Here is an 18,347-nt window from a genome sequence, read left to right as displayed (position 1 = left end):
TAAAAGTAAATGTGAGCAAGAGAGATTTAATAGTGTGGTGTAAGAATTGTATCAAACTTCCAGTTGTCAAATAGATGTACTGATTTTGTCTGCATAATATTTTAATATATGGCAAAAGGCTCTGGAACAGGCAGCCAGGGTTGATACTTGAGAAATACTGGGTACAGCAATACAGCCCATAAGCTATCTGCTACACAACGTAAACGCGATAGTTTATTTTTACAGATGTTAATACGTCTGACATGCTGCATGAGGGTCCTTTTATCAATATTTTACAAATATAAAATTGCAATATTAAATTCAACCAACTTATCTTACAAGTCTAACAACAATCTGAACACACTAAATAAATGTGTGCAAATATAGCACAGAAGTCTAATCACAAGCAACATTTTCTGTAAAGTTGTGATCACTGGTTATAGCACAATGACAAGAACCTTAGCTGAATAGTGACATAATGCTGAACAATATTGTAATGAAGTTTATCAAATTCAATTCTTGGATAACAAAATAACAATGGAAACAAACAGGATAAATACTTGTTCAGTATGCAGGCAAAGGTACTGTTGTTAAAGTAAACATTTAGAATATAATGGTATCTGAGAAACAGCAGCTATTTCCTAATCTAAAGATAGAAAATACTGTAGTATTAGATACCACTCAGTAGTAATTGTTGGTAAATATTGACTTTAACCACCACCACCAGAGAAAACAATTGAATATCCCCATATCAAAAGTCAAATATCAATGGATTTGAATGAAGTTGTGTTCATTGCTGCCAGATTTGTAAGATTAGTGTGACTGTATATCAATAAAACACATGTATATAATATTTATAATCTATATGTGAAACAAACACGTTATTTCAATATTCCATTTTTGAATGATTTGTTAGATACTTGAGATAGCATTATCCATTACATGCATGTAACTATAGTTTTGAAATTCTTTCAGGTTGCTGAACCACAGCTTATTGCTCACATTTAAAACCTTCAGACTTAGTTATCAAAAGCTCTTTTTCTTTGTTGGTACAATAAGTTGCAAATATCTCAAATACATTCTTCCAAACAAAAAAGGACCTACAGCATGATGGTATGGTATTAATTCTCATAAATAAACTTTTACAACCCAAAGAAGCTAAATTATAAAAATATATATTTTAATAAATCTGCTATTACTTCTCATAATTTTTGAAGTGTTGATTCTATAAAAAACTGATCCAAATCATTCACAATCTATTTAAGAAGAAAACAATGTCAATATTTCTAAATGTGAATTAAAAAAAACCCTGTAGCTTAATGTCACAGATCTCTATAGAAAGGGAAAATGTATCTATGTTCTGCAGATAAGGCCTTCTATTCTTGTGATTTTAAGATGTACAGTTTTCATACATTGTAACAGGAATGTGTGCTATTCCATTCTCCGACATTACATACAGTATTTTCTGTGTATAAATATATACATAATCATGCCATATAAAACATTACAAATAGTGTAAATACAGAAGTTGAATTTTAGATATACTCTAATTTCTTATATTACAATGCAGATAACATCAGGAAATTACATATTTGAAACTGATTGCCTTATCAGCAGTGAGATCCTTAAAATTAACTGTTAAGTCTCACACTAAACTGAATTAGTTTTGAACTGTGTAATACACTATTTTTTAACTGTACAACCATAATTTTCCACCTTACCATATGTTTAGCAACTGTATTTTAATAGTAAAGAAACATTTGTTAGAAAAAATAAATAAACAAATCAAAATCAAATTAATCAAATCCATGCCCCCCAAACTCAGAGTCAAAGTAATCCAGTCAGGCTCTGGAAAATAGTTTACTTAATTTCATATAAAGACGTGTAATGAAGACAGGTACATAAATCAATACTAAAAATGCCAAGTACATGGGTTACTGGTTTTTATCCACAATAGGTAAATTATAGCTAATACCTACTCTTCTTGAGCCAACTCCTGATTTCCTTGCTCAGACATTTCTTAAATAGACTTTGTTGTAACAGAATAATGAATATAGGATTTGGCCCAGAATGAACAAGAAAATCTGTGCAAGTTTAAAGGTCCTAAATCCTGAAAATTCTTTCTTCAGCAGTTGCACTTAAGTCCATCAGACTTGTCTTGTAAATGAAGACTTCTTGTATGAGTAAGGGTTTTCAGCACTAGGCTCTACTTTTTAATATTTAATTTTCAATTTTTATTCTTCTAAATCAGGGTCATGACACACTGTCTCGTGCTACCCCAAAATAATGTATCTGAAATTTTTGGTTACATTTTTGTACCATACCAGATCTCAGAAAATACTACTATTTCTATACTTTTTTTTAAACTGGACAATACCTTTTAAGCAATAGAAAATGGTATTAAAGTTTGTTTTTAAGGTATAAAATAACTAAATGTACCATAAACAAATAAATAACTGCTTTTCTTTTCCACAGCAGTATATATAGTAATACATTCCCCTAAGTCATATAGTTATCATTTACAATAGACAACTTAATTTTACTGAGGATGCAAGAAATAATAGAATACAAGGCACAATCATTAAATGTAATTTTTCTTTAGGGTGTATATTGACTTATGTCAGAGTGATAAGTATACCGTAAAAAGTGCAGAAAAAACACAATGTGCAATGAGACCACTGTATAAAACATGATTGCATAAAAAGTGATTTGGCCTTTTTTAACCTTTAATAATTGAAAATAACCAATCTTCCCCTTAAAATTAAACTATAAAGTATGACATTTAAAATTTTATTTTTTCTTTTTCTTTCTTTTCTTTCCTTTTTTTTTTTTTTTTTTTTAAATTCTAGTGCTATCTAAAAAATCCTGAAAAAGAGAATCTATACCTGGGTAATATTGTATATGTATGTGTTTGTGTATATAACAATCTACACATACACACTTCTTTGTAAGTCATTTTTAGATTACTCAACACATCAAAAGTTGTAGAAAACAATCAATTCAGATCAGAAAGTAAACATCATAAGCCCATACTTTTTCCTGTAATTTCCTTGAATCCTTTAACCAATTATAAATTTTGTCTAAAACATCTTTGTCAAAGAACCCCATCAGTGCGTTACTGTTTTCTATTGTAAGTACCAAAAGAGGATACGTCAGCACAATTTATAACAACTTGCTATATAGAACGATACACAGTCTTGTCTTTGAAAAGTGTTTGCAGTACTGACACTAAAAAAAAAAAAAAAAAAAAAAAAAAAGATAAAGAAAAGAAGGCTTTCCACTCTGCACTGTTTCTCAGTCTTTGGCACAATAAACAGAGATTTAGTGATTGATACAAGAATCAAGGTCTGAAAAATTAGACATATTAGTCAAACTTTTTCCAATGTGGATATATTTTATATATATATATATATATTTATATATATATATTTATATATTGTGATTACATTTTCTCTCTGTTTGGCAGAACTTGGATAAACCAACAGCCTGTGCTAGGCTTCTTTTGCAGTTGAATGTTCCATCATTACTCAAATTAAACATTTTCAGATTAGCAAAATTTGGTAATTTTGCATTTGTCCTTAATGGAAATGTAATTCTTAATTTACTGCCACTCTTTGCCAATATCTGCCTTCCTGGGAGACATGCCTTCTGCAATCAATAAAAATGTACCTTGCTTGGTCAAAAATAGACTTCTGTTCTCAGTTTGTGGCATTAAAAGTTCTATCACTTTGTTTAATCACAGAAATACTCTGCACTGCTCAGGAGTACAGTAGTTCTCACTTCTAAAACGTCAGTAATTGCTTATTTACAGGTCTTCAATTATTCTTAACTACGACCAAAATGACTGTTGAAATGCATAACCTGTCTGGAGGGCAATAAATAGCAAAAGTTTAAAATATATATTTGTTTCAAAGAAGTGTTCTCTCAGTTTTCTTTTTTGCTAATTTTTTCAAATCACAACATATTCTTCTAATCCATAATAGCAGCAGGGAAGCAGAAGTCTTTGTTCTGCTCACTCCTTAACTGTACCTGCTTCATAGCATTCTAAGGAATATGTTTGGTAACAGTTACCAACCAATCAAATTAGCCTTTGCTTTTTCAGTCAACTTTCGGACTCTGCCTCTGCTAGATGTTCCAAAAGTTAAAGAGGTGTCTTCAAATAATAGCTGCCTTTGCTCTTCTTCAGAGTCATCTTCATTGTAAAAGGCTGTCCTCCTACCCTGGTTTCTAGTTCTCATGTGAGGTTCAGAATCTTTCAGTTCCTCAGACCCTTCTTCTACAGGGTCATCCGTTTTTTTCCTCCTGCTTCTTGTCTGCATCTTAACATTTGCAGGGACTATTAGGTCTGAGTCTGGTTGACATGTCTGTGTCTTTCTTTTTGGCTTTCTGCCTCCACGGCCTTTTTTTTGTAATACAGCTTCCTTCACATTATTTTCAGAAAGAGAATTGCATGCACTAGAAACTGAGGGTTCTTCTATTACCATGTCCCTGGTGGTCTGGACTGAATTCTGCTCTGCATTCATCTGTTCAGCAATTTGTAACTTTTTTGGTTTTCTACCTCTTTTCTTGTGCACCACTTCACATGTACTGCTAATAGCCTCTATCTTCGGTTTCCGTGCAGGCCCTCTTTTAACTGGAGGTTTTGAAGGTTGCCCTCCATGTCCATTTACCTGAATGCTTCCTGATGCCAAAGCATTATTTTTGCAATCTGCTGTAAAGAAATAACAGAGTAATAATATGTAAGAGAAATCTACATTCTTTATTTCCCAATGGCCCCTGATAAAACTATTCCATTCACTATTTATAAAATACTGTTTGAGTGGATGACATACCGTAACTGCCTTCATCTGTGAAGGCCCAAATGTGGGACACGTGTGACAGAGACCCAAAAACTGAAGTAAAAAAATTGTTCATGCAGGAAATTTAAAATGCTGCTGGACTCATTGCTTTAGTATAAGTAAGCTTTCTGTCACTATGGCTCCATGATTCTTTATTTCTGATGTAAATGGTTTTCAAAAATAAAAGTCTGGATGCCAAATTTGTGTGGAATGCAGGAATCTTTGGGACTAAAAGAAGTGATATCCTGGCAATGAGGAACATTTAAGAGGTGTGATATTCGTATTTGATTTCCACGCCACCAATCCTGGGATTTTCTCTTGCTTCTGCTGTGTAACTGAAAACTTTTCCAGTTCAATAACATCTTTCAATTTAAACCAGTTACTCATTAACATCACTTCTCTTCTGATGCGGAGCAACTACATCTGTCCATGTCTTTGTTAAATGGAGATTAAACCAGCACCTTGAGCATTCTTGCATTCACAAAGGTATACTGTTGCAGAATGTGTCCACCCCTTGTTAAACAGTACATCACAGTATGTTTACACAGTTGCCAGAGTTCTGCACTGACTTTTGGGTGTAATTATAAGTTGTTGGTTTTGACCTATAAAACCCTAAAAAGGAAATTTTTCTATTGTAAAGGTCGCCATCTTACAGCAAAAAAACTTCAGGACCAGACTCCAAAGAGAAACTGCTGAGCTCCAGTTCATTTGCAAATTTGACACCATCAGATCAGGATTAAACAAAGACTGTGAATGGCTATCCAACTACAGAAGCAGTTTCTCCTCCCTTGGTGTTCACACCTCAACTGCTAGCAGAGCACCTCACCTTCCCTGATTGAACTAACTTTGTTATCTCCACATTGATTTATACCTGCCTCTGGACATTTCCATTAATTGCATCTGAAGAAGTGAGGTTCTTACCCACGAAAGCTTATGCTCCCAATACTTCTGTTAGTCTTAAAGGTGCCACAGGACCCTCCGTTGCTTTTTACAGATTCAGACTAACACGGCTACCCCTCTGATACTTGACACAATGTTTCCAATCTTCCCTCATAGGTAAGGCTACAATTTAGTCATGGGTATTTTTAATGAAAGTCATGGGTAATAAACAAAAATTCACTGCTCATGACCTGTCCATGACTTGTACTCTATACTCCTGACTAAATCTTAGCTGGGGGGGGGAAGAGAGGGAGAGAAAGGGCACTGTGACAGGGGGCGCTGTGTGGGGCTGGGGGAGGTTGCTGCTCTGGTGGGGCGGGGGGCACTGAGCAGCGGCCAGTGTGGCTGGCTGTGGGGCTGCCCGAGCGACTAGCTGTGGAGCCGCTCCATCAGTGCCCAGTGTGGCTGTCCCCGGGGCCAGCCACACCAGCTGCTGCAGAAGTCACGGAGATTGCGGAAGTCATGGCATCCGTGACAGATATGCCCTTGCTCCCCTCCTCCCCCGAGCCTCTTGCATGCCATGAAACAGCTGATTGGGAGGTGGGGGAGAGAGAGGGAGGCACTGATCAGCAGGACTGATGGTGGATGGCAGGCGCTGGGAGCAGGGAGAAACTGATGGGGGGGCTGCTGATGTATTACTGTGGCTCTTTGGCAATGTACATTGATAAATTCTGGCTCCTTCTCAGGCTCACATTGGCCACCCCTGGTCCAGATCACTTTGAATTATAATCCTATCCTCCAAAGCACTTGCAATCCCGCTCATCTTGGTATTGCCTGCAAACTTTATAAGTGTACTGTTTATGCATTATCTAAATCACTGATGAAGATATTCAATAGAACTGGACCTTGTGAGACCCCACTTGATATGCTCTCCCAGCTTGACTGGATAACTACTCTCTGGGACCAGTTTTACAACCAGGTTGCACCTACCTTATAGGTTGTATTTTGCTAGTTTATGAGTAGGGCATGAGAGAGAGTATCAAAAGCCTTACTAAAGTCAATATATACCACAGCTACCGCTTCCCCCCATCCACAAGGTTTGTTACTCTGTCAAAGAAAGCTATTAGGTTGGTATGACATGATCTGTTCTTGAAAAATCAATGCTGACTGTTACTTAACACCTTATTATTGTCTAGGTGTTCGCAAATTGATTGCTTAATTATTTGCTCCATTATCTTTCTGGATACTGAAGTTAAATTGATAGGTCTGTAATTCCCCAGGTTGTCCTTATTTCCTCTTTTATAGATGGGCACTATATTTGCCGTTTTCCAATCCTCTGGAATCTATCCCATCTTCCATGACTTTTCAAAGATAACTGCTAATGGCTCAGATATCTCCTCAGTCAGCTCCTTTAGTATTCTAGGATGTATTTCATCAGGTTCTGGTGACTTGGTAAGATGTGTAAGTAATTTTTAACTTGTTCTTTCCCTATTTTAGCCTCTGACCCTACCTCATTTTCACTGGCATTCACTATGTTAGACAGCCGAATGCTACTAACCTTTTTGATGAAAACTGAAACAAAGAAAGTCATTTAGCACTTCTGCCATTTCCACATTTTCTGTTATTGTTTTTTTGGGGTTTTTTTTTTAGATTACACCTCCTGGTATTACAATATTTCCCATTATCTCCAGATTATGGCACTCTGAGTCAGTAGTTTCAGATTCTGATTAAATATATTGGACAAAATGCTATTTAATTTGAGAATATAAACTACAAACTAACTTAAATCAACCATAAGACTTGAGTGCTGTTCTTCAGGAGGGATCTGTGCTTTACACTCTTAAGACTTGTCTACACAGGTACACCCAGAAAAATTAATTTGACTTAAATAAACGCATGAATTTGAAGTGGATTAGTTAAACTGCATTAACCCCTGTATGGACATCCTTATTCAGAATTAAATTTCGTTTAGCTTAATTTACAAAACAAATTTTAATTCTGAATAAGAGTGTTCACGTAGGGCCTAATGCAGTTTAACTAATCCACTTTAAAAATTAATTTGGATTAACTTTCTTTAGTGCCTCAGTATAGACATGCCCTATTTTTCTCTGATAAAAGTAACTGAATAAATTTCTTCAGATTTTAAGTTTTTTTTTAACATTGAACATATTTATAACATTGCTTATCTTAAAACATTCAGTAATACTTCATAATATACTGAAATCACATCACAGTTATGCAACCCAATATTTGCAATTACAATTAATATAAACAGAAAGTTGACTATATGATGATGTAATTACAGTATAAATACTATGTTAATATACCCAGATTCTAAAAACACTTATATTAACTATGAAATCAAAGGGGTATTTTAATGGCGTAATTCAGTCATGTAGTTAATCTTCTGATTATGTGAATTAATGGTAGTTATTACAAACATTACCTTGCTGATTAATAGTGGATGATTTCATTTTACGCTTGATTTGTTTATCTTTCTCCACATTTTCTCTTGAAGAGTTATTCCTAGTGTTGTGGCTGTAACTGGATTGGCTAGGAATTGATAGAATATTCTGGTTCTTGGAATGTTTGGTGGAATTCTCCAGTACTAAAAAGAGACAAACATTGTATAAGCAATACTGAATCATTCATTATAATGGTTTATATTATTTTTGTAAATCTTATCTGGCTCAGCAGGAAGGTAATGGCTTTCAGTCACTACTGAGCTGTGCCATATTTGAACCAATTACCTAGAGGGGAATGTCTCCATGTTCTGTTACCAAAATCTTGAGCCTTTCAGTCTCCCTCTTTGAGCTTTCCTGAGATAGTTAACTTGAATACACAGTACCTATTCCTAATCCTCATTGCAGTGGTAAGAAACAGCTACAAATATACTAATGTCTAAGAAACAGTAAACTTTTAAATTTAAAAAGCTGCAAAAATTATGAAAACCTACTTGTTTTCCCTGACACGGTAGTAGTATTAGGTTTTGAAATTAAAGGTTTTCCTCCTGAAGAAGTGGATGGTTGCTCTGTAACAGCTGTATCTGTTATCCCTCTATTACTTCTAGTCCGCACCAAAGAGGAAGATTCAGCTGCTTTTCCATTCATCTGAGCAGCAATGTGTCTCAGTGCTGTTGAACGTACAGGAACTGATGATGATGAGGCGGCAGAGGTTTCTGCCTTCAACTGAGGTTTTATTAACCTTCTCTTCCTTTCAGGGCTGTAAACAGAAGCAAAATTTGTAATCTGGATGACCACATTTAATATTCTACAGGGATAAATAAAGCAATATGCTAGATAGTGTCTAAGATTGTGGGAGTAAAACAGTTGTTTCTATATAAAATACGTTAAAATATGACATTTACAGTGGAATTTCATTTAGTTGAGCCCCTGAAAAGTGAATCTTTAGTGAAGAATCACTGTAAATGCTAGTTATATGACAAAGCATGATGCCATCACTATCCTAACAATGTGTTTTACTGTATGTTTAGCAGTTATTTGAATTTTAATCACTTACACCAAGATAGCTTTAATTAAAGTTTAAAAATCTTCCACATCATAGGGACTTGCATATCAAATATATCATTCTGCAATATAGGGAATAGTAAAGGAAGTATTAAAAAACACCACACCAAGTTCTATTATTTAGGTATCTCAAACTTATATAGCATTTCGTATTATCTTATAGAAATTAATGTACCTTGATGCAGCACTACTGGAAACAGAACTGCTTCTTCTTCTTTTCCTCCTTCGTTTCTTCATTGTGTTTCTTTTATGAAAGCGCAGAGCAGATTTATAATCTGATAAAACAGAACTTATATGTTCCTCAAAGAAAGCAGAAAGGCGCAAACTCATGCTGTAAATCTATTAAAAAGAGAAACCAATGTATGGAATAAGCAAATAATACAAAAAATCTTTTAAGTTTTACAGTTTTCCAGTAGCATTTGTTTTTACTGAATATCTATAACAATATCTGTTTAGAAAACTACACACATTAATATAGAGAAGAGATGTTTTAATGTCTAAGTAAGAATGAAATGAAATTTACAGTAGACTCCACAGATCTGTACTCTCGTGGGTCTAGCTTGAACCATCAAAGCAGTTTACCCAAAAGTGGGCCATGACCCTGTGAAAATATACAGATTGGCACAAAGGAAGAGGTTAGAAAGAGGTGCATGGCCCTTCTCCCTGAGTTTCTGACTTTCCAGACTACAGGCTCTGATGGAAAAGGGAACAAGCATCAACGTGCATCTGTGATGGGAATTCATTTTGAGAACCATAGTAATCCAGTGCTAAGTAATTTAGTTTTTCCCACATTAAGTTGTGTCCATATATCCCCATAACAGAACATTACTCAGCAGTAGCAATCCACCCCAAGAGGAGAGAGAAAGTAGACTGCAAGCACTGCCACAACTCTAATTAAATGGACTACCTGGGTACCTTAGATATTTCCTTAGTCTTTACCCTTAAGCCTACAGAGAATTTGGATGATTCATGGAGAGACCTGGTCCTAGCCACCTAGCAGATGAGAGTTTGTTTCATATCCAATTAATAGAGTACCGTTGCCATAGATCTGGGAAAACAAACAAACAAATGGACTGGCTAGAGTATTTTTTGGGGGTGGGGGTGGGGGGAAGGAGGAATAAAGTGCCTGGAAAATGACAAATGAAGGCAGACATAACAGCTCACTAAAAGCACCAGTCAGTCAGTCCAGCACCTAGATTTTACAGTTAGGTGTGACAGTTGCCAAACACCTCACTAGAAGATACAAGTGAAGGAATCTCTTAAAACCCTGTTTTACAAATGGATAAAGATTGATGTCTGACCTGCTAGGAGATATGGACATAAGCAGCTATCAGGTATACTTTTCAGAGAAAAGTACAAGTAATCCAAAATGAGAGGTACTGAATGGGACTGAAACACCAATGAATGGCTGGAACCAGATTGGAAGCCACTTCCATTGTGACGTATATAGCTTGTGTATGGAGAAAAAACCGAACTCCACAAGCACCTGGAATAACCTTATCTGACAACCTTAAAATTACTGAAGATAAAAGCCTTTTACAATTTGAATTTCTAAATAAACTGATGAGAGGTATGGAGGTAACAGCACTCCAGTTCCAGTGGATGACATAAGTAGGGAGGACTGAGGTTGTCTGCTAAGAAATTTGTCTCCTGTATTAGGACAACAGTAAATGAGAAGACTTGGAGGAGAATGCACCAAACACACGCGAATAAACCCTCAAGTACAGCATACTTGACTGCACTCCTCTTAAGTCTCAGAATTAGTTGTTAGTACTTAGCCCTTGATGAGCAGAAGAAAGGACATTAGTAGCATGCTGTAGTTTGCATCACCAATACATTTATGTGCTGCCTTTACTTCCATAGGATTTCTCAAACCAGAAGACTAAGTACTTAAAGTGAAGGAAATTTTTTTTCAAGAGAAAATGTAGAGCAGACTTTCTAGACTACTGAGCCCCTTTCAGGAATCTGATTTGTCTTATGTACCCCCAAGTTTCACCTCACTTAAAAACTACTTGCTTACAAAATCAGACATAAAAATATGAGTGTCACAGCAGACTATTACTGAAAAAATGCTTACTTTCTCATTTTTACCATATAATTATACATTAATTGGAATATAAATATTCTACTTACATTTCAGTGTATTGTACATAGAGCAGTATAAACAGTCATTGTATGAAATTTTAGTTTGTACTGATTCTGCTAGTGCTTTTTATATAGCCTGTTGTAAAACTACACAAATATCTAGATGAGCTGATGTACTCCCTGGTTGAGAACCACTGATATAGAGCTATCATCTCAGTGACCAGCAGCTCCAAAATCAGCTGACAGATGGAAAAAACAGGGAAATGCCACTTAGCAGTGTCAACGACCACCACTGAACAGTTCAGAATGTCACTGTCCTCTTCTAGGCTAACTAAAGTTCTGAGATTTGTGTAATTCCAAGTGTGGGGATTTCTGGAGGCAGTTTCAGTTATGGAGAAACAATTATTATCCTCTCACAAATATCAGTGAAATATTTTTTGTCACAGTGTGTCCAATCATACCCCATTTTCCACACATCCCTCCTTCCACACAATTTATCACTTTTTCAACCTTGTCTCAAACAGTTGTTCATTTACACCTCATCCCAAAGGTGATAATTGAAAATCCAAGATAGTAGCAGCACAGAACTTTCAAGCCTTTAATGACCAAAACACACTCTTCTTATTTATAATGTAGCTTGCTGAACATTCTTCTGTTTGTCTCATAATAGGAATAATATTTATGATGAAATAAGCATTTAAACTTTTTGGAGTTAAGAAATATCCCAGTTTTGTTTTAACATTTAATCTCTGACAAAAATCATTTACTATCTTGTGTGTTTCAGAGGTATGTGAACTTCCCTTAAATAAATACATATCAAGAATTTGGGTGAGTAAATTGTGTATCCTTACCCTTGATCTTTTGCTTGGTGTGTAAGCTTTAGAGTTGCTGAAAATAAGTCTCACATCTTTACATAATTCCATTGGAGACTCATAATTGCCAGCTTCCAGAGTTTCTCTAACTGTAGCAAAATCCATCGGTGTGTCAATAATATCTCTGTAATCCTACAAAAATTATTAGCAAATCAACATGTAACAGAAATTATTTTTGTTGAGCCCAGCATCTCTCATTCAGTAGGACAAAATTACTTGTCAATTAGAATAGCTTTGCCCAATTCTATGTCAACTTTAAAAGTCTGCATGGAAAACCACAAAAGCATCTTTCAAGATCTATTCTAGGGAAGCACTGCCTTCTGATCTGAAAGAGGCAATGTTGCTCCTGGCAGAGTTGACCTTAAACTTGAGCATTTTAAACAACATTGATACAAAGTCAACTCTATTTGGTAAATGAACAACTTCAACAACAAGAAAATTAAGAGCTCTATTTTAGTAAATTTCATACCCCTTCTGATATCTAAGATATGGATGTGCATCAGCCTCACTGGAAGCAGGAAGGCAGTAGAAAGAGAACAATTTCAATTCTAATTTAAGGCAGTTATGAACAACAGGTGGGCATTTGTATCTCTCCCCCTACATTTTTTCCCTGGATGGCCCAACAACTCCCAAAGTTTATCAAAAGCACCTAGAATTTCAGCACAGTTGCTTTTAAAAAATGAATTTGAATAAAAAATAATTTGGATGATGGTACTAGGCTACAGCTGATCCTTGAAAAGTCCTACTAGCCTTCAAAATGAAGGCCACACAAATTTAAGGGTCGGAACAGGGCTGGAAGCATGGCGCTCCCGCCCTGCCCCTGGTGGGGGCTGACCTGGTCCATGCTGCTCCTCCCCTCTACTCCCCCCTCCGAATGTTCCTCTGCACGTCCATAAATGGGTGCACCCCACAATTTGGGTACCATTGCATTTGAAGCTGGATTACTCCCTTCTATAGAACTCTCATGCAAACAGAGAGCAGTATTCTCACTGACTATTTTATCCAGTGACAACTTTAGAAGGAAAATGTGAAAGAACATCTTATCAAATTAACAACCTGGAGAGAAGAGTAAACATGACTGACTGCTGGATTATTCAGGCAGAGGCTATGGTAAAAAATATAGCTATACAGAGGAGAAAACACCTAAAATACTATTATTACACAGAAGAAAACTATATTAAAGGACATTAGTGTTGCAGGGTCAAGCACTCAAAAGTCAGGAAGTGCCAGAATTAAGCTTGTCCCCCTTGTGCATATGCATTATGACACAGTCTTTAATTACATGATCACATACTAATTTTTCTACTGGAACTCTCCTCACTCAGTGCACAGGAGGAATGTTGTTCAGTCAATGAGCAGTTATTCTGGCTTTTTAATTCTCGTAATTCAATTGTAGCCTACACGTTATTGACTGCACAGCATCCAAATTCTACACTGAGTACAGAATTATTAATTTCCCCACAAACTTTCCTATAACACTCATCACTGTAATATTTAAGTGATTCAAAAACTTTAATGAATTATTCTTTACAAAACCATTTGGAGATATGATGATGATGATATTGTTGTTTTACAGGGAACTGAAGCACTACATTTGGGTGCCTAATTTGAGATGTCTAGGGTCTGAGTTTTTTCAGAGTACTTAGTATTTTTATAGTACTTTATACATTCTGTGCATAGCTATTATTGATCCCCGTAACAACAGTAAGTGCTCAGCACTTCTGCAAATCAAGCTCCTGATGTCTCAAATTGGGCAGCCAGAAAATGAGGTGCACACAGTTGGTAGTCAGCTCTGAAAAGTCTGGTTTAAGTGACTTGCCCAGCATCACATAGGAACTTTGTGGAAGAGGCTGGGATAGAATCTAGTACTCCAGCGTTCTAATTCAACTACATTAACCATGATACCTATCCTTTCTCTACCTGCAATCCCTGCCTCATTTACTACACATCGCTGAGGGGGGAGAAGGAGGGGAAGTGTGTGACCTAGTTTTGTTTTAGTGTAAATTGCTACGTTTTTTAAAAAAGCAAAATGAAATAAAAATGAAGACCCATCATATTGAACGGTAGTGACTGTCACATACATCATCAGCAGGATTTGGACCATTAGATCCAAAGCACAGACCTCCACCACTCAAGTTAATCGGGTATTGGGAGCAGCAGTAGCAGGCTATCTTCTTGGTTGATCAGGCACTTAAGGGACAGAAAACACACAACTTGCTAGTGTGTTTCACTGTTCTTACTGCCCCGCCTGCATCTCTCTGTCTCAGACTGTCCATCCTTCTTGCTCAACTGCATTTGAGCAAGTCAGGCTGCTTTCTCCTCCTCCACCACATTTCCTGTGCTTCAGCAGTGGAAGAACAGAGAACAGGGGACAGAGTCTCTGCTCTCAGTTCTGGTGCCAGGCAGGCACCACAATGGTCCCCAGCAGCCAGGATGAGAAATTTCAAGAAAAGTCCTGCTCATCCCCCTTCCTTCCCAGCAGTACTAGGATTAAGCATGCTAGTCACTTTGTGGGGACAGTGTATATGTTCGGTATGCAGGAGCCATGAGGGAATGCAGCATGCTCAGTGCAGACAATATCTTTGGAAAATAATGCTACCTGTCTCTAACAAACCTCTACTGAGTATGTGCACACTGCGATTTTCAGAAGTTTATAATATGACCAAACTTGGATGGATTTTCACAACAACAACACAAGGCACATCCTTGACACCAGGATTATCACCTGCCAAATTCTGTATTTTTCCCACACCTTGTTCTCAGAAATAACCAAATGTTTGCGGGTTTTTTTTCTGAAACTTACAAAAGTCATTCAGCCTAAGGCAGACAACAGATATGGAAATTCTAGCCCCAACAGTTCGAGTTTGGCTAGGTTATAAGCTACTGAAAACAGGGTCTCATAAGCACAGCTGCCAACTCTGCCTATAATTAAAATATTGGCATGTAAAAAAATGCCAAAAAATAACCATTTTGCTTTGGTAAAAATTTAACTACCATATATACTTGTTCATTAGCCTGTTTGTTTATAAGCCAACCCCCCAAGATGGTTAGGTAAAAATAGCAAAAACTGTACGACCCTTTCATAAGCTGACCATATATTTCAGGGGTTGGCAAACTTTGGCTCCCGTCCATCAGGGTAAGCTGATGGCGGGTCGGAACATTTTGTTTACTTGCATTTCCCACAGCTCCCATTGGCTGGGAATGGCGAACCATGGCCACAGGGAGCTGAGGGGCTCCATACCTGCAGACGCTCCAGGTAAACAAAACGACAATGTATTAGATATTCAATTCAATTATTCCATAGAGTTTAAAATCATCAAATTTTGGTGTAGACCCGTTTATAACTGGATATATTTAAGAGTAGGTTAGATAAATGTCTATCAGGGATGGTCTAGACAGTATTGGTCCTGCCATGAGGGCAGGGGACTGGACTCGATGACCTCTCGAGGTCCCTTTCAGTCCTAGAGTCTATGAATCTATAAGCCAACCCCTGCTTGATGCGTCACTTTTTTACCAAAAATATTTGGCCTATGAATGAATATATACGATATATAATTATCTCAAAAACATGCGTGCATGATCATGAGCTACCTTCAAATTATTAAGTTTATCCTGATTACTCCAGTTGACAAAAGGCTCAGGAATTGACTCAGGTTTCCTAGATGAGACTAACGCCACTACAGTGATTTTGATAAAAAACTGTTGAAAAAGATAGCTGCAACTCCCTCTCATCCCAAGTATGCAAACTATCATCAGTCTCGCCCCCACTAAAATACTCACTGGATATTCAAGGAGATCCACTGGTTGGCGAAAAGGTTCAGAGTCCTCACACTGAAAAATAAGATTTAACAACTCCTGGCATTGTCTTTTCCATGCCTGAACGTCATATGACTGTGCTCTGTTGCGTAGCCTCCGCTTGGGTTGATGATCCTGAAATGGCAATAGTGACTATTATACATTAATCAGCCTAGCTGTTTTCACAAATTAAAGAGTAAAGTGGGTAAATGAAAATAATTAAGGTGTGAATCATTATTAGCAAACTAGTAATACATAATGGAACAGGTAAAAATGTTTTTAACATTACAGCTAATAAAGAAACTACAACTGTTAAAGTTGACTCACGGGGAAGATACATAACATTTTAAAGACTGGATTATGCCACCATAGAGCATTTCAGTTTTTAATGTTTCTTGTATAATCCTTTTATGGAACTATTCAGAGTGGTATAAATCACTGAAGCAAAGTAAGGGAAAATATTACCTTCCTTTTTCTAGTGGACGTCCCTGGCACGTTTGTATCTTTCTCCTCTTCCTTTGAGCAAAAAAAAAAAAAAAAAAAAAAGAGTCGTACAACATCAAAATATAAACACATTTGAGAAATTGTTTCCTTACATACTGTATTTATACTTCCAGTTCTTTGTAGGTCTCTCTCTGTCCCTTTGGAAGGTGCTCCACATAAGAACCCTGAGACCCTTCCTATTTGTTTCATCACATTTTCCTCCCAAACCCTCAAATTTCTGAAACATGATGACCACCATATATATATATTTTTAGCAGTTTAGGACTTCTCTGAGTTTGTAAATGTGGAGTGAAATTCACCCCCATACAGACAGTGTGCACAAAGTTTATGTACCATTGGATTGGAGGGTGGGGGGAATTTCACCCACTGTTCCTCAACTGGTTAGAAGGACTGCATTTGGGTGGCACAGGGCACTCTCTATCCTCTCACAATGGGCTGAATATACTGCCTTTGCAGCAAGAAGCTGCAGCAGGTAGTAAAACCCCATTTCTCTTGAACACCAGTGCAGAGTACTAAGCCATCATACTGTGGTTACTCTTAGCTATTTTCACATTAAACAATTATTTTTCAAACGGAATAAAAAAAATCAAAGTGGAATTTCGACACGTGTGTGGTATTTTGTTAGCTTACCTCATCAGAGTCAGACAAGACTTTCTTCTTCATTGTATTATATAATGGAATTATATCATAGCAAGCTTGGTCTCTGCACAGCAAGAAATATTGTATGTTAACAGGGTGTATATTTGCGTCCCGTTGTATATTATCAACTTGTTTTTAGAGGTGGAACAAATTTTTTCAAGTCATACGTTATCATGATTACAGAAATACTGATTAATACCATAGGAATTCTAATCAGAAATATAACAATAAGGAAGTTAGTTTATTACATTGGAATTTGTAAGGAACCTCCAAAAATCTGATTATCTAAATTTCTTAAAATATATAAAAAATTAACAGATTATTTTTAGGGTTGGCATAATTTGATTTTTTAAATTCGATAGCTAATATCGATGTTTAATTTTAAGCATTTTTTTCAATTTTTATCAATTTAGATTTTTACAGTTACAGAAAATTATAGGGAGATCAGACAATTATTCAATGATAGTAGATGTTGTTCAAAAACTTAAAACTTTACAACCATTGAAACGCAAGTTAACATCATGTCAGAATACATGAAGTAACTATCCTTATATCAAAATCTAGTAAATTATCAAGAAGCATTTTTCTTACTTTGCTGAGTTGTAAATTTTAGTTATCGTCAATGGAAATATTTTTTGTTGACGTATGTGTATTACGGTGAAGTCAACATTTACCGATAAAAATCTAATCCTGCCAAGGCTAATTATTTTACAGTAACAGATATTTTTAAATGGAAAATGTCACTCCTTCAGCATAAAATAATCAGTTATAAAAATTCTAGACTTTATCCCAAATACATTATTTTTGGATTTAACCTCTTAGAATACAAAACCTTTCACCATAACCTAAAATTATATTAATTTGGAAAAAGAAAAGGTTAATATATATTAGTCTTGGTAATGTGAGACATTATTTGTAATTAAACAACTTTTTTTCCCTAACATTGCTGTTTGAAGTGTGTTGTACTAATATTTGTTACTGTTTAGTACGTTGTATGATTTAGTTCAACGAAAATGAATTACTGGTTTGGGGATCTTGAATAATTTGGCAAGGCATTATACTAAAGCAGTTACCTTAAATGAGAGGAAAATTTCCCCAAAATATTGACTGTGTTATGTAACAACACAAACTATCCCCCACAGGGGTGTATACTAAGCAATTCTGCATTAGAGACACATCTGATCAATCCATAGGATGCTGTTGAGAGCAGCAGTTGAGATTCACAGAAA

At 36.1% G+C, this 18,347-nt stretch overlaps 1 protein-coding gene across 2 annotated transcripts in view; it reads right to left on the bottom strand.

Moving 5' to 3' along the window:
• Positions 1 to 557: 557 nt before the first annotated feature.
• The window catches only part of PHIP (pleckstrin homology domain interacting protein), a 334,660-nt gene continuing 316,870 nt past the window's right edge, over positions 558 to 18,347 (bottom strand). The window contains exons 33-40 of one of the 2 annotated variants that reach the window (XM_054021954.1): positions 17,110 to 17,182; positions 16,441 to 16,491; positions 15,961 to 16,110; positions 12,160 to 12,312; positions 9,399 to 9,562; positions 8,653 to 8,918; positions 8,143 to 8,304; positions 558 to 4,690 (exon numbers count right to left, since the gene is read on the bottom strand). In XM_054021954.1, the coding sequence (XP_053877929.1) occupies positions 4,047 to 4,690; positions 8,143 to 8,304; positions 8,653 to 8,918; positions 9,399 to 9,562; positions 12,160 to 12,312; positions 15,961 to 16,110; positions 16,441 to 16,491; positions 17,110 to 17,182 (1,663 nt within the window). In that variant the 3' untranslated portion in view covers positions 558 to 4,046. The remainder of the gene's footprint in view (positions 4,691 to 8,142; positions 8,305 to 8,652; positions 8,919 to 9,398; positions 9,563 to 12,159; positions 12,313 to 15,960; positions 16,111 to 16,440; positions 16,492 to 17,109; positions 17,183 to 18,347) is intronic. The other variant, XM_054021955.1, reaches the window with a different exon arrangement.

The sequence above is a fragment of the Malaclemys terrapin genome, chromosome 3 (assembly GCF_027887155.1).
Source record: "Malaclemys terrapin pileata isolate rMalTer1 chromosome 3, rMalTer1.hap1, whole genome shotgun sequence".
In the NCBI taxonomy this organism is placed as follows: Eukaryota; Metazoa; Chordata; order Testudines; family Emydidae; genus Malaclemys; species Malaclemys terrapin.
The sequence above is the reverse complement of the archived record's forward strand: the minus strand, read 5'-3'. Positions and strand labels throughout refer to the sequence as shown.